This window comes from Sciurus vulgaris (genome assembly GCF_902686455.1).
Source record: "Sciurus vulgaris genome assembly, chromosome: X".
In the NCBI taxonomy this organism is placed as follows: domain Eukaryota; kingdom Metazoa; phylum Chordata; class Mammalia; order Rodentia; family Sciuridae; genus Sciurus; species Sciurus vulgaris.
The window spans coordinates 121,108,199-121,131,658 of NC_136471.1; the positions used below are offsets into that span (position 1 = coordinate 121,108,199).

The following is a 23,460-nucleotide window of genomic DNA, read 5'->3' on the forward strand; positions in this document are numbered from 1 at the left end:
GGGGACCTAACTTCCTATGCAGCAAGATCATTATTTTAAGAAAAAGGGAAAACATTCTATTTTATTCAAACAAGTTTGAAAAGGTTAGGCCTTCATATACACAGGCTAAGAATCTCCATAAACATACTTACTTTTTTCTCCTATGTTTTCCCCTGCTGCTTCCCCTTCCTCCTCCTCCTCTTCTTCCTCTTCTTCCACCTCTGGGGGTTGCACATCATCCTGTGGGTCACAGGCACTAACTGGAGCATTCAGACAGCAGTGGTTGAATCCACTATCTCGAGGCAGAGTAAAACTTCGAGGCTTGCCCCCATTGCCATTTAGCACTTGCATCCTCTCACTCTCGGCCAAGGGGTATGGCCCATAGTGATCCTGTAGGTGGCACTTCTGAGTTGGAAGGGTGGATTGCCGCCTATGCTCAGGGGAGATTGCCGCAGAATCAGAGAAAACAGAATCCTCCAGGGGCAGAGTCTGAAGATAGTGTAAGCCTGAACTTGTCAGTGGTGTCTCAATTAAATCCTGCCAGGAGCGGCGCTGACTGGCTGTCTTGCGAATGGGGGACACTGCACTGCTCCCAGTTACTTCCTGGCGAAATTCCTCATGGGAAGACTGAGACTGAGAGGTCTCTGTGGAGGAAAGACGGCTGTGTTTTGCTTCCACATAAGGACTGGCACAACTCATCTGTGGAAAGGAGCCTCTGATCAGTCTCCATAGAAATAACAGACCACTTGGAGCATCAAGGAACACTAGAATTTTACCAAGGAATATTTAAGTGAATAGATTCTTACATCACCATGTAATGACTAAGAAAATTTGCAGACATCTCAAAGTTAGGCTCCAACTTACATTTTATGAGACAGAGACCTGTATGTCTTAATATGCAGCTATACTAGGTTCTCATGAAAAATCTGATATTTTAATGCAAAATTTCACAATAATGAAAGTATGAGAAAACGTGAGAAATATTCAGCAACTGAAATAATAACAGTTTTAAAATCTCAACACATGTGGAAATCTTAAAGTTTTGTCTGAAGATTCACATTTTTGGATTTTATGTAGCTTTGGGGTGAAGGAAAGGACAGAGGCTTTTGGGTGTAAGAACATGTTGCCTATAAAAAGACTACGCACTTTTCTTCATAGATGAAATGCCTACTCCTATGGTTGCCACAGAAAAACTGTCTTATGGTCTGGTCAATTCTATAGCATTTTCTAGAGAGTTAAAAATGTAGGCAGAATAAGATTATACCTTGTTAGGGATTAGCATTTGCCTTGAGTACAAATAATGTAGGGTGTATAACACAAAATAAAAAAGGAAATATTTTTATTTGTGGTATTTAAGGTTTCAGAATATATGCTGTGGCATCAGAAGAATGTTATAAAATACTTGTAGGAGGCACTCCTATTGGGACAAGTCTTATTCTTGCTCCAGGGATAGGATGGTCTAGGTAATTTGTTTGCAGGAGGAGTCAGATTTGTTAAATGTGATTATCACAAATGGGGTTGAGGTGGCACCCAGGACAAGCCTGACTGAGATAAAGGTGCATGCCACCCCTCCTAGTAAAGGAGAAGTGATTTGGCATCTTCTGTGGGCTGTTATCCACCTATGTATTAATAATAATGTGAAGAGTTTCCTTCTTAAAATTTACAAGTTGCTATGTTGATGTTTAAAGAGCTGCTTAGGGAAGTTGTGGTTTCCCTTTCTTCCTCTTTTGTAAATATTTTAAAGGAATTATTCAAATTCTGATGTTTTAGGGAGAGAGGGAAAATATGAATTACTCCCCAGAATAATTCAGAAGGTGAAATAGGTTGATTATTGTTGTCATTTAAATCCAGCTTCCATTTCTGTTGAGGAAAACTTAGTCCCAAGACAGGCAGAATTGATTCTTATGGTAATATGGCCATGGAATATATTATCAAAATTGGGACACTGAAACACTCAGTAATTCTGATAGGAAACAAGTATAAAGTGGGATAGTCCTAAGCAAACCAGGACAGTTTTTTACCCTATTTTAGAAAAAAATCAAAGTATAGTCTATACACAGAGTCATTCACAAAGGTTTAAGAATTCTGGAGCATCATATAAACATATATATTAAAGCATACTCCCTGGCTATCTAAAAAGCTTTGTGCCAAAGCTTCTTCAATACAGATATAATATTAATTTTTTTGGTGGTGCTGGGGATCAAACACAGGCCTTCACACGTTAGGCAAGTGCTTTATCACTGAGCTACACCCCCAGACTAATTAATACTAATTTTTATTAGTTGCTTCTAAAGGATATAAAATGAACTTCATTAGTGTACAGTAGATAAGGTCAATTTATATATCTTTTGTTAAGAAAACTTTTTTATTGTTGATATCTCCACGAATGCTATTCTGACACAGTGTTAATAAAACTTGTCACATATTCTTTCTACCCAGAATTTCTGGTGATGGTGTAAAGTTAAAACTATTTTCCTTACTAATTTTAGACCCCCCGTTTTCATTTTTTCCAAGAAACCTGAGGCTTGACATGAAATTCACTATGCAAACTTTTTAACATATAAAGAGATGTTTATTGTCAATAAATCAGGTGATATTAAGTATATTTGTATTGTTAACTTACCGAGGGAGGCCGTGGGTATGTATCATAGGGGGGTGGAGGGCTGTCCTGTTTTGGTGTTGATGGAGTATCTGCTTCTTCCTTGTCACTTTCACTCCAGTAATCTGGAAATTCACACACATGGACACATTCACATTCTATTAAATGTTTCTAATCATATTTTCAGAAATGTACCTTACCATTTAACAAAAAGAAATTTAAATTCCATTTCAAAACCACACTCCCAAGCACTTCCCTACCCCAGTCACCAACTTTCATTTTGCTGGATTTTGAAGAGGAAGAGCAAAATTACCTAATTTCAACCTTCTTTCAAAGCAAGTGGTTAGAAACAGCCATCTTTAATGGACTTAAGGAAAGACACTCTGTAAGCCCAATCAGGTTTAGGGTGCCTTTGAATCTAGACAAAATTATGAAGCTTCAATTAATAATGAATAGCACATGATGCTTCTTATTGTTTTATCCTAGAGATGAATACTCAAAGGAAAGCAATAATATACCGTTGTGGATCTCTACAGATATAAACAGCTCCAAAAATAATGTTCTCTTTTCTCTGGCTTCAATTCACTGGTTATCTAACTATCACTGTTTTCGGAGTCATGCTGACATGAATCTCTATAACACCACACTCCCACTTCTCCTTGGAAACACATGGCAAACCCTGATCCTTGCCAAATGCAAAAGGGCAAATCTACTGATGTGGGCTACAGTTCCAAACTTTCAGAATGACTTAAAAGGGTAGAAAATATAAGTTGCTAGAGAAAGTGACTTGGCAGATTGAGAGCAAGAGGGAGGGAGAGCAACTCTCTGAGAGATACATTAGTAAAGTTAAATCAAATGTGGCAACAATGCCAATAATCAGAAACTGTTCCACTAATATCTCAGCCACCCTATAACTGATGGGTTAATTTTTTTGTGATTTAGCAGAAAAAAAAGAAGTGTCACCTATCAAATTCAGATAATAAGAATCAGCCACCCCATAACTGATGGGTTAATATTTTGTGATTTATCAGAAAAAAAAAAACATAGAAGTGTTATCCATGTCAATTTCAGATAGTAAGAGAAAAGGCATTAAAACAAAAAGATTCCATATTCTCATGAGATTTTAAATCATAAAAAAATCCCAAGGTTTAACTAATATTCAGATTTAGGTGAAAAGTGACAGCACATTTTTTTTAATAGGAACCCTTCTCTTCCCAGGAATTCTCACATTATAATATATTTATATATTTTCCCTCTGATGATCATTAATAAAATTAAGTAGAGCTAACATTTATTGGGAAATTATTGTATGCTGAAGAGAAGTAATGAAGCTTGGATTTGAAGCAGAAAATTGTCTTGCCCTAAAACTATGAGGACTAAGTTTCTAGGACTCTTTAATTTAATATAGCAGGAGAGTTTGCTAGGGAGTATACTGATAATCATTTAAACTCTCTACTCCCTCCCGATTTATAACTCTGATTACTATGAATAGAAACTCTTTGGCAATGAAGATTGGGAATAAAAGACATCTATTACATTCAGACCTCAAAACATTAGGACACTGACAATTCTATTTCTACTTTAGATTTTCCTTTGAATAAAAGATAGGCAATGACTAGTTAATCTAAATTTGATATTTTTTTCTATTAAAAAATCAATGGAAATACTGGCCAGTGCCAGCCAGTATACTAAGTTTTCCTTCAAATTTGAATTGACATTGTTGCCCAGAAATAGACCAATACTGGTGGAAAAAGCATGACCTATACTCAGGCAGGTATAGGTTCAATTCTTGGCTAGACCACTTACTTCTCTTTTGAAAAAAAAAATTGTTATTAGTTATACATGTCAGTAGAATGTATTTTGGCATATTATACATACATGGAGTTGTACATTCTTCTGGTTGTACACGATGTGGAATTACATTGGTCGTGTATTCAAAAAGCACATATGAAAATAATGTCCAATTAATTCTACTCCCTTTCCTATTCCCATTCCTTTCCTTTCCCTTGGTCTAATCCCAAGTACTTCTAATCTTCCCTAAGTCTGCCTGATAAAATGGGGTCTAATAAAAACTTCACTTCAGAGTTGTGTGTCAGGGATATTAAATAAGATAATGTATATTCAAGTGTGTTGCACCTTGAGAACACTCAACAAATATTGGGACTCCTTATCTTCTTGGATGTATCTGTAGGTAGCATACCAGGACAGGCTGACCCAGCTTACACAGGTGATAAACGGTTGGTGTTCATCTTCTCAGGCATTGTTGTTTTTTTTTCCTTGTAGCAAGTTCCAATAATGAAACTGAAATCTGGAGCTCTGGGTTCTGGGAAGATGGTTTTATGAGAACCTGAAATCCAACTGGAAAGTCAGTGCTGGAGGTGAAGGGACTAGGCAACCCTTCCACATAAAGCAGTGGGCTTGCCAAGATCATGCCACCCTTCCCTCTATTTCCAGGAACTCTGGCTCAATTTCTCCTTGATGATTACATTGATACCTTGAAGCCTTAAGGAGTAAAGATCTCAAGTGGCTCTTATTAGTACACTGAAGAGATGATCAGCATTTTATCCAGGGCTCTATAGCTGTCACTATGAGTGACACATTTCAGGAGGTTCCCTTTCTACTTTTTCTCTTCAGCTAAATTAGGAAGAATTCTAATCCACTATTTCATGTAACTCTTAGTTTATTAAGAAGCATTACTGATATAAATTTTTCTTGGGTTGCCTTAGAAAAGGCTGAAATATCACTTTGTAAATTAACTTCTTTTCTTACACTAAGCTGTGTGTTTGAGAGAGCAATGCCAGAGAAGAAGCTGCATAGAAAATTTGGTCAGGCTTTTTGGGTTTGTGTGGAAAAATCAGGGGCATATCATAGCATAAACTTAAACTAGTCTGATTTTTAGTCTAGGATAAATTAATTTACTTTTGTAGCTTTCTCCACAGTACTAAATAAATAGATACTTTGACATCTCTTGTAATGACATATAATTTTATAAATAATCATGAATAGACAGAGCAAACTTCTACTTTACTTTTCCATGTTGACATAAAAGAATAATTTAAAATTGATTTTTTCATTTAAAACTATCAAAGAAATATGTTTCATTCATTTTTATGTGATCAAATAATGATGAATACCTTATACATTACTGAAAACTATCTGACTTGAAGCTGGAAAAAAACTATAAAAATTAACCAGCAAATCATGATTAGCCAAATTGTTATCTTGGTTGAATTTAGTGTAACCCTGTTTTCTCTTAACTACAACTATGAATACTCAAAGAAAATCCTACATCCTTTATATTTTTATAATTAAAGACAAATTCATTAAACTTCAATATAAGAGTCACTTCAAAGCTATATTAGGTATTTAAACAGAAAAGGTGGCAGGTATTTCTTTGCATCTTGGTGAAATATTTCCAAAAGCTATATTTTATTTTTAAATTTTAATATAAATATTAATATAAAATATTAATATAAATATAAAACCAAAATTATACATATTTATGGGTTATCTTGTGATGTTTTTATATATATAATATAGTGTAATGTTTAAATAAGTTTAAATATCTGCCTCTTCAATTGATCTCTTCAAACATCAATTCTTTAGAATAAAATATTTAAACTCCTTTTTCCTAGCTCTTTGAAATATACAATACAATATCATTATCTATAGTCATCCTACTGTACAATAGGATACCTAATACCTATGTTACTACTATCTAACTAACTATAACTTAGTACCCACTGATCATCCTCTACTCCTAATTCTATCCAGCCTCTGGCAGTCACCACTCTACTCTCAACTACCAAAGAGTTATATTTTGTATGAAGCTTAACTTCAATACTGAGAATGGTACTCAGGATATATCAAATAACTACAGAAGTGTGGTGTAGGCATGTGCATGAATTAGTTTTCTATGTAGAATAACATGAGACCCCAATTATGAATAAGATAAGGAGTCTAATATGGTTCTGACATATGTTAATGCCTTAGGACCATACACTTTATGTGAAAATTGAAATTACTTTGAAGATTCTGGTTGCACTTAAAAAAGATTTAAATTATAACTCTTAGCTTCTACCTATGGTTTCTAACACACTTCAGCAGGCATTAAAATATTTACTTACATGATTGATCAGGGAAGCATGAATCCACAGAATACTTTTTGGAACCCACATATGCAATATAACTTAACAGGTCTTTCATTTTTAATGAAATGGTATATATATATACCATATATTTATATATATATATATATATATATATATATATATATATATATATCAAGTACAAAGAAAATTCACTAAAATCAAGATCATGCTCAGCTTCAAAATAATGCCCAATAATAAAATAGAGACATTAAACCCCAAATTCCAAGTTTATTTATATAGGCAAATTGATATTTTACTACAGTACATACATTTCTTTTTAAAAAAAAATTTTGACTATTTTTAGTTGTAGATGGACACAATAACTTTACTTATTTATTTTATGTGATGCTGAAGATTGAAGTCAGTGCCTCACACATGCTAGGTAAGTACTCTACCACTAAGCCACAAACCCCAGCCCTACCCATACTTCTAATTCTTGTGTTTTTAAAAAATTAGGAAAAAATCTACAAACACCTTTAAAGAACTATTTTATACCTTTTAAAGAAATGTGAAAAAGAAATGTGGTACTTTTTTCACTACTCTTGCCTCAAATTTAGGTCTATAAATTACACTGAAGCATGAAGTTTAGAGGTAACTTTTTAACCATATCACATGTCTTTTTTCTTCTAGTACTGGTGATTGAGCATGGGGCCTTGATCATGCTAGGCAAGAGTTATACCACTGAGGTACATCCCCAGACCAAGACATGTGCCTTAGTAACTGGTCTGACACTTCGAAGTCTTGACTTACATTTGCCTGGGTATAAGGATTTGATAGTTTCTATATCATTTATACAATTATCCATGCTGCTTTCATTTCCTGGAATATTTTAATTACTTCCTTGAGTCCACATCCTTCTCATCTTGCAAGAACTAGTTCAGAAAATAGAGCCAATATAAGGTTTTCCCTCATTCCTTTCCTAGAAGGAGACTCATTAGCCTCATTTCCCTGGAACATGATTTGTACTTTATTACATTTCACTTTCTATACTGCACTAAGATTATCTTTTCTACCAGAATGCAATGAAATTTCAGGTAGGATGGGTATCTATTTCACCCTTACATTATTAAGAGTGCTAGTTGAGTTTCTTGCACAGAAGCACTTAATATTGAATAAAATATCTTATCTCCCTCTCTACTGCTGACTTTAAATCAGGTTCACTGACCACTTTCTCCAAAAATCATTTCTGCATTAACCACACCTCCTTCTCAGGCATTTACAAAAAAAAATTTGCAAACAGCAATTTTTTATTAGCAGTATACTATGTAAAATTTAATACTTATTTGGCTTTTGTGGTTTGCCTTAGGTTTTCTTAAGTAATTTCAAGAAAGAATTTGTGAAGTCCTCAATAAGATGATAAATTCCCTTTGGGAGAAACCATGCTTTGCTATTTATTTGAGATCTACCTGACCTATTTTCTCACTCTCACTGATCTGACAATCTCCATTTCCTCACCCCATAGTCCAAACCACAGGCTGGCGAACCTTGGCCTACAGGTCAATTATAATTCTCTTCCTGCTTTCACATGGCTTACAGATATATTTTTGTATAATTTAGATGGCTAAAACAGAAACCACAAGTGGGTAATTAGCTCAGCCTGTAGAGTGCTTGCCGAGCATGTGCACGGGTGCAGGTTCGAATCCCCAGCACCTCGGAAGAAAGTAAAAAACGAAAAAAAAAAAAAAAAAAAAAACACAAGAATATATTTAAATGTATGAAAACTGATATAGAATTCAAATCCTAGAGTTCATAAAGAAACTTTATTGGCATACAGCCACATCCATTCATGTGTCTATGACTGCTTTCAGGTATTACAATAGCAGAGTTGAATAGCTGCAATAGAGACTGAGTATGGCCCTCAAAGCTTAAAACATTATTTGATTTTTATAGAAAAAGTTTACTGACATCTGCCTAAACATTTGATGACATGTTGGTTTTGGGATCTGGTTGTCTTCTTTGAATCTCTAAAACTTTAGTTTTTAGATTTTTAAAAATATTTTGGCTGAGATTTTATTCTAAATCTGAGAGGAAACAGGTTTTTAAGAATCTACATATCCCACTCCTTGGCCTACACCCAAAGGACTTAAAATCAGCATACTACAGAGATATAGCCACATCGATGTTCATAGCTGCTCAATTCACAATAGCCAGGTTGTGGAATCAACCTAGATGCCCTTCGATTGATGAATGTATAAAGAAACTGTGATATACACATACACACACACACCCACACACACACACACACACACACACACACACACACACACAATGGAATATTACTCAGCCATAAACAATAATAAAACTATGGCATTTGCAGGCAAATGGATGAAATTGGAGAATATCATGCTAAGTGTGATCTCGCTGATAAGTGGATGATGACACATAATGGAGGGTGGGAAGGGGCAAGAATGGAGGAAGGAGGGACTGTACAGAGGGAAAAGAGGGGTGGGAGGGGTGGGGGGGAAGGAAAAGAATAACAGAATGAATCAAAAACTATTACCCTAGGTAAATGTATGATTACACAAATGGTATGCCTCTACTTCATGTACAGAGAAACAAGATGTATCCCGTTTGTTTACAATAAAAATAAATTAAAAAAACAAACAAAAAGAATCTACACATCAACAAACTGGCTATGCTCACTGGAGACACAACTATATAGGGTAGTGTTGTATCTGTGTCAATCTGTGGATTCTTTTAACTTTAGGATGTCTCAAATCATTTCAAAAAACTATTGATGTGTAACAAGCACCCTTTCAGAAATTTGAAGACAGCTCAGAATGGTGACCACAGTTTTTATTCTTAAGATTTAAATTCTGCATCATAAATCTGAGGTCAATGCCAAGGCAGATAGATTCCCCAACTCCACAGAGTTACACAGTAGAAGAATGAAGAACATAACCAAATGAGATCTTTATAAAAGAAAGGATAATTCCTCTGACCTCTTGGCATAAAAGGCCACTTAAATATTCATGCAACTGCTAAATAGAAAATACTGCCAAATATACTCACTCCCTTGACTTGGGTAGTAGATACATAGGATCTACTATAGGTTTTTTCGTTTTTAATCTTTTGTTCCTTCACAGGAAATGGATGGAAGAAGAGGATAATCATCAAGAGAGAATTCTACCTTATTGCTTTAAACATTTGAAAGTTCAGTCCCTATCTGTTTAATTTACTAAACTTTACTTATAATATGCTATGACCTGAATTTGAAGTGCCTAGTGTGAAATAATCACACATTGAAATAAAGTATTTTCTCTCAAGTGTCAGCAATGAAGCACTGTATAGGATAACAGCAAGAATTTTAACAAAAAGGTATTCCTTTACCTTGTTCTTGCTTAATCCTCTCTCTTTCTGCATATCCTGCAGTCAGCATATTAATTCTGTTAAGCCACCTGAAAAAACAAATATCAAAGTCAGTAATATTGTAACTTGGCCCTCAAAGCTTGAAATAATATTTGGCTCTTTACAGAAAAAGTTGATTGATATCTGCTTAAACATTTGGAATCTGGTTGTGTTCTCTGGATCTCTATAACTTGAGTGTTTATTAACTAAAATATTTACTTCTTAGAAATAGTTAAGATGTCTAAGAATATGGTGAATAATCCTACATAAAAGATGTGTTCTTTGCCACTCTTGATAATGGAGTCTTCAATGAGTCATAATTTACTGTAGTACAAACTGTTCTCACACCCAAGATACAACAGTTGAGAAAAGCTGCTAATATTTGTTCCAAAAATATTTATTCTGAGATGACCAAAGCTATATCTGTTACTCCAAATGTAGAAGTACATCAAATAATCCTGTTGTTCTATTTCTTCAGAACAAATGTTCTGAGATACCTAAATAATTTACAATCAAACTTATCCTGATAAGAGTTTCAGACCTTACCTATGAAAATAATAGTTTTTCTCTGAATGATAGTTTTGATTAAACTAATTTAAATTTAATAATCCAAGAAGAAACACATCTGAGAATACTTCAGAACTTGTCTCTGAATAAAGAGTATTTGATTTTCCAAAGATATAAGGAACATATACAATAAGTATATATATTTTAACCTCTGTTTGCATCTTAAAAATGTATTTTCATGAACAACAGTAAGTTAAAAATAAATCTTAGCTCTTTCCTCATTCAGTACTATTGCTATTGCCAACGTAGTGACTGGCTGAAGCAAAGCGCTGTCTCAGTCACTTTCCTTTGTTCCATGAGGTCTCATTTTTCCAATCATTTATGTTGCATCAGATTAATAAATCACAAAATCTTTAAACAAGTTGATGAAGCAACAATGTTCCACTGGTCAATCCTAAGCCATGACCCATAAACTTCCCAAAATCAGAAACTGAAGAAGAACTCACCTTTTAAACTAGCTTGGGTAAGTTTGGAATTACTAGTATAGTTAATATCATTAATTATAGAATAATCTTATCTAGATATGCTCTTAAGGAAAAGGTGTGCTTGAGAACTTTTTCTCCTAAGATCATATCTCCCTGTCAAGTGGAAGATGACATTATTTGAAGTGATCATATATTTCACCATTTTTGCCAGGTGGTGTTAACTGGGCATCAGATACTAAGCATATCTTGAAATGGATGAAACTTATGTGTCTGATAGATGAAATGACATCTACAGAAATTTAAACTTTAAATATAAGTCAATTATAGCCCAACTTTATTTTGACAAAACCTACAGGGCTATTGTCACCTCAAGAATGTGTGGGAAATAAAGAAGGAACTGGAATAGAATGGAATAAAATACTGATCACATGAATTCAACAGCCCAGAATACACACACACACACTTCTGAAGATTATAAACTGTAAGTCAAGAGGTCAATTTCATGACAAATAACTATTTAAAATGACTCTAGTTATTAGCAAAATGTCAAATTTTAATCTATTCCAGAGTTCATTTATAGTAAGAAAGGGGTTGGATTTGTACTACAAGGCAAATCTTACCATTCTTGGGAAAGACTGTCTTGATGTTTTGGGAGTAAAAATTGTGATTATACCACTAAAGAAAAATTCATCACTGAAATTTAATCCAGTGCCTTGTATTAGTTACTTTAAAAATCATTAATATTTAATGTAATCAGAATTCTAAAGAACAACAAGGTTCTTATGAGATGAATCAAGAAATTAAAAAGAAGCTTCCTCAAGTTTTCAATTCAACATTTATTAAGTGCCTGCCATGTGCTGAACAATGAGCTCTATTAAGGGTGTTCAGCTTAACATGTGGTAACATGGATAGTTGAAGACCTAGAACAAAGGTATAAAATAATTAAAACACAAAATAAGAATATCACGCCCCACCTACCATGTGTATGTGAATGACATTTTCATCTTGAGAATAAGGAGAAAAAGCTCTCCAAATTCTAAATGCCTCATGTGAAATTTCAAGAATTTTAGTTATATGCATTAAGAGGAAATAATGGAAACTGCATGAGTTATTCCTTTCATTAAGTATTCTCAACATCTTCTTTGTCATTTCCTTATATTCATATCTCTGATTAAAAAAACAATGCTTGTACTCCTGTTTCAAAATAATATTTATAAAACCGCATTCATTTAGTCTGTTCAAGTATATTTATGAAGCTACACAAATTTTGTGCTTAAAAACTACCTTTTTTAGAGACATACAGAGGCACATGGAGCAACAGCCCAAAGTATATCAAAAGAATACACATTGATAATGAACATTTATGTACACTTGAAATTTATTTACCTCTCACAAAAATCTTTTTTATAGGATAGTTATTATTCTCACTATTTATAAAAGGGTCAGTAACCTGGCATAGAGACTTTAAGTGTCTTGCCTAAGGTTGTAGAACTAGCAAATATGGAATTGAAAAAGTTATTATCCCACGTACCTATTAAACACATTGAACAATAACAGGCATGGAGAGGTCAAAGTTCTTCATCCAAGATCACACAGCTATTAAGTAGTATAGCTGGGATTTAGATAGTCTGGTTCAAAAGTTACATGCTCTTGATCACTATGCTATCCTGCCTCTCGCTAACTGTAGGCAGGTTATATATGTAATATAATGTACACTAGTTGCTGAAATTATAAAAAGGGAAACATTTTAATCTAAAACTCAAATTCTACAATTTTATTGAAGAGAAATGGGGAAAGGAAAGAAAAGAAGAAATTCATAAAAGTTAAAGTTGAAACATGAAGAAGAAGTTGGTAGATGATGGGGGTATACATATATATGACATATATATAATATATATTATATATAATATATGTGCCTTATTTGGTGACTTTCTTTGTATGTCTTTAAAAATGGTATTTTTAATCATAAAAATTATACATATATATATATATATATATATATTTTCCCCTGAGTCATCAAATAACCACAGAACCATCTAATAGTTGGCTATATGGTCCTGTCCAGTTGACAAAAAGAACTTTGCTTAGGCTTCAATTATTGAGATGAGTGTTCTGTCAGAAACAGCACTTAAAATAGTTTTTGTGTAATTCTTGGGCCATCTAGGAATAAATTTTAAGACATTCTTGTTTTGTTTTGTTTTGTTTTTTTGCGGTACTGGGGATTGAACCCAGGGCCTGTGCTTGCGAGGCAAGCACTCTACCAACTGAGCTATTTCTCCAGCCCTTAAGGCATTCTTAACATAAACTTGAAAATAATTTTTTTTCTTGTGGTGAGATTCTATGGTCTGTATATGGATTCTGGCACCACTTTGGTAAACTTGACAAATAATCAGAGTTTGATTTTATTTTATTTTTTGCTGTGCTAGGGATGGAACCCAGGACTTTGCATATGCTAGGAAGTGCTCTACCACTAATCTACATTCCCAGCTAGAGTCTATTTAAATGTCATTCTTTCTGTATTATTATTTTAAAAAATATATTTTATTATATATATTTTAGGCTTATAACATGATGTTATATGGATAAGTACCATTCTTTAAAATTAGGTATGGCCATAAGGAATTCTATCTGGGTTCATTTTATTTTTAAACTAATCAATCTAGAAACTCCAGTAACATTCTCTAAGCATTACTGTAGAAAACTTAGAACTCTAGGCCTAAATGACTTTAAAACTACTTTGAAATTTAAGTAATACTTTACCTGTTCATATCATCAAGATGTTCAGCAGCAAAATAAAAGCTTTTGATTTTAGGATGACAGGCTTTGAATGCACTGCAAAAAGAAACAAGGTGTGTTTATTTTATTTCAAATTGGGAAATAAGTTTGAACCAAATAATTTTTATGGGTAAAATTACCTCAGCATCTAACCTGAGTTCCCATATATATACTTCCAACAAGATGACAGAAATCAGTAAGAAAATCAATTTTCTGCCCACAAAACTGCTTTCTTATTACCTCAATTTGAAAGCATTAGATGAGAAACCTATAAGTTAAAAGCTGGTAATTTAAAAAAAAATTTTCCCTTCTTTCCCTCTCCCAAAATAAAATCTACTTACTATTTCTTGCGGCATTCACTGGCTCTATCAATTTTAAATTCAGGCAGACTGATGAATCCTTCTGCTTTTTCATCCTAAAGAAGCAATATTCTCATTTAGGCTATTATATGAAAAGATCTGAGGCTAATGACACTGCATAACTATGCCTTAAGTATCTATACTAACAAATCTGTTCTTCAATTCCTTAAATTTGACATTTGAGATTATAAGTCCATTCTCACATGTGATAGCTCATAAATTTAAGGTCTATTTTGAACATGTTAAAAGTTAAAATATGTACAGAACTTAATTAAAAATTCTCTTCATATAATAATAAGGATAGAAAATTCTTTAATTCTCAAAGTACAACATGTCTAATAAGAAATTTTCTGGGGTTTGGGGTACAGCTCAGTGGTAAAGCACTTGCTTATTATGTGCAAGGCCCTGGGTGAATCCCCAGCACCCCCCAACAAAAAGGTGAAATTTCTGGTCAGAGTGTATGTATACTTTTATAATGTACAAAATAACTGGAGTTCCTATTTATAATACACATATTTTATTATGTTTTAATGTTCACATATAAAATATAGATATGCTTACTGATTCAATTTTTCTTCTGTCTCCAAAGATTCTCTTATCAAACCTGAATTAATTTTTCATAATTATGTAACATTTGTATTATGTATCATTTTTAGTGTGGAAACAATATAGGCCAAATTGTTCTTCAATTATCTGGCTTGGGATACATATTATATTTATAAACGTCATTTTCATGTGGATTTGAATAATCCATAAAATCCTTCTCTCTTTAATGTTATATTTACAAAACCCGCAAATTATCCAAAATATTATGTTAGATGCGAGTGATCCCATCTAAGCTAAAACTATCTTTGGCTAACACTTTAATCACTGTGTCTCTTTTCCTGCACATGGCTAAGCTCTTTAGACTTTTACTATCCTAAACTCTTATTTGATCTGTGTAATATCAGTTCAAGCTCCTTATATATCAAGTTCAAGTGAGGTTATATTCACATTCATGATCTCAAAGAGCAGATTCTCAATTCTGTGTGTATATGCATACATGTGATTTTTATCAATGCTGAGTTTCTATGCAAAACTTAAAATTAGATGCTATGAGCAGTGATTAAGGGTATGTGTGTGTGTCTGTGTGTGTGTGTGTTATAAAAAAGAACAGTATGGAAAAAAGAACAGTATGGAAAGTTTTCAATCTTTAAATAAACTTTTATTCCAGTCTTGGATTAAAGACAAAGCTTTCAAATTCTATTCTCAATTCTCAATTTTGATTTCTATGTAACATTACCTTTGCTGTCCTTCATTTAAAAATTTAAAATTTTGAATAATTTAAGTATTTTTGAGTTAATTATTGTCTCCCTGTGATATGATAAGTGATCTCTGACATTTGTCTGACAAAGATCACACCAAGGTATTATTTGCAAAGTGTGCTATGAAACTATTCACTCATATCTCACAAGGCTAACACAGTAACAATAACTTGATGATTGAAACATAACTACTGAATTGAGGGTATAGCTCAGTTATAGAGAACTTGTGTGAGACCATGGGTTTGATCTCAAGTATCACAAAAACGTACATACAAAAACAAACCTAATGGTCAATAAAAAGAGGCCACAGTTTTTCATCACTTAAACTTTTAAAGAATATGATCCAGTTCATAGTAGACAAATCTACAAATGACTTTACAATAAAGAGAAATATAGATATGCTATATCTTGATATTACTTGGTAGGCAAACAAAACGTATTTAAAATATCTATTAAATAAAAATGTAGGTAAAATTATAGTTTGTTTACTATACTTAAAATAAGACACAGTGAAATAAGTGATATTTTAGGTAACTTTGCAATTGCCACAAAAATATCAAAAGAACAGAAAATGAACAAATCTTTTATACAGGTAGTATAGACATTTTTATTAATAGAAAATATATTACTTCAAGATTTTACAAATAAAACGTCAATTTGAAAAAAATATTGCTGGAGGCATATTACTTAAATACTTTTTGTATGCCAGATATTGTTTTAAGTGGAATTTACCTTCACTGATTCATTTCATCAATATGATAGCCCAGTGAGATATTCATTATTACTTCCATTTTGCAGATAAAGAAACTGAAGCACAGCAACTCAGGTGGTGTTATTCCTGAGTCTGCATTCTTAACTGTGACATAACATGACATAACATAACAGCCTGTTTGCGGAACACCAAGTTCTTTAGATAAAATATGTTCTAATCATTGGCATAATAATGTTGTTCAATTACATTTCAACAATTAATCTTCAAATGCAAATAAATGTCTTAACCTAACAGTTTCTGGAAAAAAACTATTCAAACAGAATATTATATTAAACCATGTACATTTTTATAATAGCAGAAATCATTGTTTAAAAAAGCTAATAATAAAGTGAACTGATAGCTATAGCAAAGGAATCAAAACAAATATACAGTCAAAGAAATATCAACGAAGTATACACTTGGCATATCTGTGGAGATAAATGATAGGTTGTGATATGATTACCCTGGATATAAATCTGTTGTACTAAAAAACTCCAGGAAATCATAAGAACAATTTAAATGTGTAATATATGTACCCTCCCTATACTCTTAATTCCTATTGAAATAATTACTTGCAGATTTTCAAAAGTAGTCTACTAGTTCACTTTTTCTTCAATAAAAGTATTAATGCTTTATTATATTAACTTTATTTAAATTACTAACGAGCTTCTCCATTAAAAACAATCCAAAAAATATAAAACTTTGAACAAAAACAAGACATTTTGGTATAAATTGCCATGTTTAATCCCTTTAATTAAGCTACTACATGAATCAGCTGGGTATTTTAGTTAGATACATATAATTTTAATATATTTTGTGCTTAAGTTATGTTTCAATATTAGAATAATTGGGGCACTTTATTTCCAAAACCTCCAAATAAAATCATTTTAAGAAAATGTATTGAAAAAAATTAGCAGAATTCCTTACTGGATTTAAGGTAATTATAATTTCAAAATGTAAGTCTAAAAATGGTGACAGTTTTAGTTAGAGAATGAATAAGAAAACAAAGTGTACTTTATTTTACCTCTTCATTAATATACCAGTATAGGGATGCATCCTTGAGGACAAACCAATATTTCTTCCATTTCTGTGAAAAATAACTCTTTGCATCTTTCTTTTTCCAAAGCCAGCCCTCACAGTCACCACGACCAAGGTCCTTGCAAGAAATCCGTCTTTTGCTCTTGCCTGCTATAGGACCTAAAGATAACAGTAAGTGAAAATGCTCTTTAAATTTTGAAAAAGGTATAGAGGATTAACCTATAGATTCTAAAAATAAGTCAGGGTACTTTAAAAATTATCATTTTCACATTGTATTAGAATAGAAAAATAAAGACATCTTTAATGACTTTTCTTCCACATAAATGACACAATTAATTAAAAAATGTGTAATCCCAGTCTCAAAACATGTTGTGACCATTTGCCATAAAAGTTACCTTGTTTGGTAACTGAACTGAAGAAGAAGCTGGTCTCAGCAGCTCTTGCACTAGGGGGCTGTGCTTTTCCAAACTACACTTGGCTCAGGCAAGAGAAGAATGGGTTATGTGTGCTGTGCTGGTGATTATCACAGCACAAACCAAGTAGGTAAAGGTTTCACTTTATTTTCTTACCTTTGTTTTTCTTCTTTGATTTGTGCTGCAGAGAGGACTGCTGAAATGTCTGAAAACAAAGACAGGGACGAATGTTATCTGATACTCGGGATATAATCCATAGCTCCAGTAGGCTATACAGAACTCTCAAGGGCTAAATGATGACTCAACACTGGTTAGAGAAAATACCTTATTTTTTCCCAAAGTCTCAAAATAAATTAATATATATCATGTCACTTACATCTCTAATCTTGTAGGAAGTAGGAGAGGTTACTATCTTTACCTTTATTTTGTAGACAGAGAAATCAGGGTATGAAGCACTGGTAAAACTAGGAACTTTTTACTTATTTTTCTTCTGTACCTTTTTAAGGGGTTTAGAGTATTTTCTCATATAATATTTTATTTGATTCTCATAAAAATCTCATTAAGTAGGTAGGCAAATATGACCATAATCTACTAATATACTATTCCCTTAGTCTTTAAATATTTTAGCCCTTGAATCAGTATTTTCTTCTCATGTCTAATTCTATCACTATTGTTGGTGACTAATCTTCATGTAGATATTAGCATGCTGCATCCTCATATATGATTTCCAATGATCTTTACCTCTCCATTCTCCAGTTAACTGTCCCCATGACTATGTTTCATGTCTTATGCACACTCTAGCCACTGCCTCTAATATCTATGGTTCACAAAATCCATACCACCATCCCATCAATTTAAAAATTATTCATTATGGCTTCTAACTAATTGACTATACTGCCCTTTTATGCCTGTATTTCTCTCCTCACACTTATTGTCCATGGGACATCATTATAATGGTTCCACTGAACTATAACTCCCTGTACCACACCTTCCTAGCTAAACAACCATCTCTGTTAAACCCACCTATCTCTTTACTCCATGCTATGAATCTAAATAGCTTAGCATATCGGAGAAAAACCCACAGCTGTATTGACTAGTTTAGCTTTTGATCAATGACTATAAATCACTGGTTCCAGTCAGATAATCTTCTAAGTTAGATGGTTTACTGGTGTAACAAGATTAATTATATTCACATGATTAGTTAGACAAGTGGGAATAGAGATAGCATACATGCTTTTAATTCACAGATATTCTTTCAAAATGAATTTTAGGTAACAGTTTCTTCATAAAGATATATCTATAAGACACAAATGGATTTTTTGTTTATACAAAATTTTCTGATCTTGGTTTTATACAATACATATTATTTAGAATCTTTACTAACAATAATATTCTACTTAAAGAATAATTTTCTCATTCTGCATATGATTTACACAAATCTAGTGAATGTTAGGGATGGGTACAATATGTAAAGATAAAGGTCAGATAATTTTTAAATATATAATGTAACCCAGAAATAATAATCACCCAAGTGTCCAAGCAATATAAATAGGTACATATGTGGTGTTTGTTATATCTCTCTATAAATAAAGAGTATTTTCATAAAGACCATGATTGTGAGTACAATCGGTATACCTATTCTTTCTCCTCTCTCTCTTCATATATATATATATATATATATATATATATATATATATATATATATATATATATATATGATCTCAATATTTGTAGCATTCATGGTTGTAAAAATTCATAATCAATTTTTGAGAGAAAGCATAAAAGATAAAACCCATTACTCTGTGTTGATTTTCTTGAGTGCACTTTGTTTCAAAATAATAGTTTAAATGATAACTCAGGCTAGAGTGCTTAATGTAATTTACATATAGTTATTTTCCCTAAATTGTTTGGTTATAAAATTACTGATTAGGATTTTTCCTTTTGTGTTTCCACAAGTAATCATTATAGTTTTACAGCTCATTATTTTGAAAAATGACAAAGATGGGGGTAGTTTGCTTTTATGAAACTACATGGTAATAGCTTGGAAGAATTGGGTTATATAATGTACCACCTATGCATTTGGTATGCTATTCCTTAGAATCTGAAAGTCTACTTATAAATTTGCACAAAAACACCATTTTATGCTCTCCAGGTTTCCTTTTTAACAAGATTTATCTTGTCTTTCTCCATAAATATATGGTATTTTCATAAAGATCATGATTTCAGAGTGTAACTGTATTGTTGAAACCTGACTATGCCTAGGCATTCAATACAAATTTATCATTCAATGAAACAAAGCCTTATATGTCTTTTGTAAATATTACAATGGAGTTCTTAAGAGAGATTTACTTATTTTTCCAAGTGACTTGATATTCTAAAAAGTGAAAAAGTTAATTGAATTATAGTCCTTTGAAAGTAATGAGAAAAAAGCATAAAAACTATACATTTAGGTAGAAAAGAGTTAAAATAGCAGGCCTGAGGATTCTATTTTAGAAGGATCTATTTGCAAGGTTGGCCCTTGGCTTACATCTGGGAACGTGGCTGGTAAACAGTTTCCTATACTAATATGAAGCTTCCCTAAATGATGATTATGTTTCCCATCTAGGGGCACTGAATACCTGTTTTCCTTCTGGAAGTCTGAAATTTTGTTGGTTCATAGGCAGAGGATGCCTGTGTGACAAACTCAATAAAATCCTTGGGTGCTGAGTCTCTAGTGGGCTTCCCTGGATAGAAACAATACAAACAATGTGGCTGCATTTTTGCTGCTGGAGAGAGTGTGTGCTCTGTGTGGGCTGTCATGGAAAGGAGAGGGCACAGGAAACTTGTACATGGATTTTTTCCAGATTACAGAGGTGTCTTTTTTACTTACTGAGCTGTATATCACTTATTGTACCGCTCTAATAAAATTTACTGTGAATACAACTATATGTTGTGTCCAATGAGTTCTAGCAAATTACCAAATGTGGGATTGTCTTGAAAAACTCCAAGTCTCATATTATAAATGGTCCCTTTCAAACTTATATTAGAAAGGTTCATTATTTCCACACACACAAATAAGCTCCTGACTGTTAAGGTTTCCTTGTGTAATAAGCAGCTGTGTTGTTATGAAGCCCTTGAGGTACAAATTTATGATAATACATTGTTTTTAGTAGAACTGAAGAACTTATTCATTCTGACTGACAGAACTTTAATTTGTGCAAAACATTTTAGTTTCTAAGGATATTATGCAATATTTAACAAGAGCAAGAAGTTAAGAATACACTATAATGGATAACAAGCTGATCACTATAATGTTCTAAAACAACTAAAGAGGCCTAGAATCTTGGCAGTAATGACAATGTATATATTTCTGATGAAAATGCAAATTCATAATGCATTTATTTCTCTATTTTTAAATTTATTTGCTCTACTTAGTTGTACATGACAGTAGAATGCATTTATACATTTTGATAGATCATACATAAATAGAGCATAATCTCTCAATTTTCTGATTATACATATTGCAGGATCATATCAGTCATGCAGTCATACATGTACATGAGGTAATAATGTCTGTTTTACTCTACTATATCATTCCTTCCCCCATACCCCTTCCCCTCCCTTCACTCTCCTCTACCTAATATAAAATAACTCTATTCTTCCCTAGCCCATCCCCCTTCTGCATATCAGAGAAAACATTCAGCCTTTGTTTTTTTGGGTTTGGCTTATTTCACTCAGCATGATATTCTGTAACTCCATCCATGTACCAGCAAATGCCAGAATTTAATTCTTCTTTAGAGCTGTGTAATATTCCACAGTATGTATGTATGTATGTGTGTATGTGTGTGTGTGTGTGTACACATTTTCTTTATCTATTCATCTGTTGATGGGCATCTAGGTTGGTTCCATAGTTTAGCTACTGTGAATTGAGCTGCTATAAACAATGATGTGGCTGTGACACTGTAGAATGTTGATTTTAAGTCCTTTGGGTATGAACCGAGGAGTGGGATAGTGGGTGGGTCAAATGGTGGTTCCATTCCAAGTTTTCTTAGGAATTGCCACACTGCTTTCCATAATGGTTGAACCAATTTGCATTCCCACCAGCAATGTATGAGTGTACCTTTTCCCCCAGAATCTCACCAACATTTATTGTTGCTTGTATTTGTGATAATTGCCATTCTAATTGGAGTAAGATGAAATCTTAGAGTAGTTTTGATTTGCATTTCTCTAATTACTAGAGATGTTGAACATTTTTTCATATATTTGTTGAAAGATTGTATATCTTCTGTGAAGTGTCTGCTCATTCCTTAGCCCATTTATTGACTGGGTTATTTGTTTTTTGGTGTTCTTTGAGTTCTTTATATATCCTAGAGATTAATGCTTTATCTGAGGTGCATGTGGTGAAGAATTTCTCCCAATGTGTAGGCTCTCTCTTCACATTATTGATTGTTTCTTTTGCTTTGAAGAAGCTTTTTAGTTTGAGTCATCCCATTTATTTATTCTTGTTTTAACTTCTTGCACTTTAGGGGTCTTGTTAAGGAAGTCAGGTCCTAGGCTAACATGGTGAAGATTTGGGCCTGCTTTTTCTTCTATCAGGTGCAGTGTCTCTGTTCCAGTGTCTAAGTCTTTGAATCACTTTGAGTTGTTTCATGCAGGGTGAGAGATAAGGGTTTAATTTCATTTTGTTACATGTGGCTTTCCATTTTCCCCAGCACCTTTTGTTGAATAAGCTATCTTTTCTCCAGTGAATGTTTTTGGCACCTTTGTCTGGTATGAGATATGTAGGTTTGTCTCTGTGTCTTCTATTCTGTACCACTAGTCTACATGTCTGTTTTGGTGCCAATACCACGGTGTTTTTATTACCATAGCTCTGTAGTATCGTCTGAGGTCTGGTATTGTGTTGCCTCCTGCTTCACTCCTCTTGCTAAGGATTGCTTTGGCTATTCTGGACCTCTTATTTTTCCAAATGAATTTCATGATTGCTTTTCCTAGTTCTATGAAGAATGTCATTGGGATTTTATTAGGAATTGCATTAAATGTGTATAGTGCTGCTGGTAGTATGGCCATTATTGACAATATTAATTCTGCCTATCCAAGAGCATGGGAGATCTTTCCATCTTCTAAGGTCTTCTTCAATTTATTTTTTAGTATTCTGTAGTTTTCATTGCAGAGGTCTTTCACCTCTTTTGTTAGATTGATTCCCAAGTATTTTTTTTAAGGTGATTGTGAATGGGATAGTGTTATTTCTCTTTCAGTGGATTCATTGCTGATGTATAGGAATGTTTGATTTGTGGGTATTGATTTTATATTCTGCTACTTTTCTAAATTCATTTATTAGTTCCAAAAGTTTTTTGGTGGAATTTTTTTGGATCTTCCAAATATAGAATCATATTACTGGCAAATAGTGATAGTTTGAATTCTTTATCTATTTGTATACCTTTAAGTTCTTTCTTCTAATTGATTTGGCTAGATTTTCAAGGACAATGTTGGATAAATGTGGTGAAAGAGGATATCCTTTTCTTGTTCCAGTTTTTAGAGGGAGTGCTTTCAATTTTTCTCCATTTAGAATTATGTCGGCCTTGGGTTTAGTATACATGCCTTTATGATGTTAAGGTATGTTCCTACTATCCCTAGTTTTTCTAGAGTTTTGAATATGATGGGGTGCTGTGTTTTGGCAAATGCTTTTTCTCCATCTATTGAGGTGATCATATGATACTTGTTTTTAAGTCTATTGATATGATGAATTATGTTTATTGATTTCAGTATGTTGAG

General features: G+C 33.0%; 1 protein-coding gene across 5 annotated transcripts in view; it reads right to left on the reverse strand.

The window, feature by feature from the left end:
• Positions 1-23,460, reverse strand: part of CNKSR2 (connector enhancer of kinase suppressor of Ras 2) — a 283,644-nt gene that overhangs the window by 40,393 nt on the left and 219,791 nt on the right. For all 5 annotated transcript variants that reach the window (XM_079122826.1, XM_079122825.1, XM_079122824.1 and 2 more), the window contains 7 exons: positions 17,866-17,914; positions 17,283-17,455; positions 14,186-14,259; positions 13,830-13,901; positions 10,060-10,127; positions 2,603-2,703; positions 132-678 (listed from right to left, as the gene is read on the reverse strand). In XM_079122826.1, coding sequence (XP_078978952.1) covers positions 132-678; positions 2,603-2,703; positions 10,060-10,127; positions 13,830-13,901; positions 14,186-14,259; positions 17,283-17,455; positions 17,866-17,914 — 1,084 coding nt within the window. The remainder of the gene's footprint in view (positions 1-131; positions 679-2,602; positions 2,704-10,059; positions 10,128-13,829; positions 13,902-14,185; positions 14,260-17,282; positions 17,456-17,865; positions 17,915-23,460) is intronic.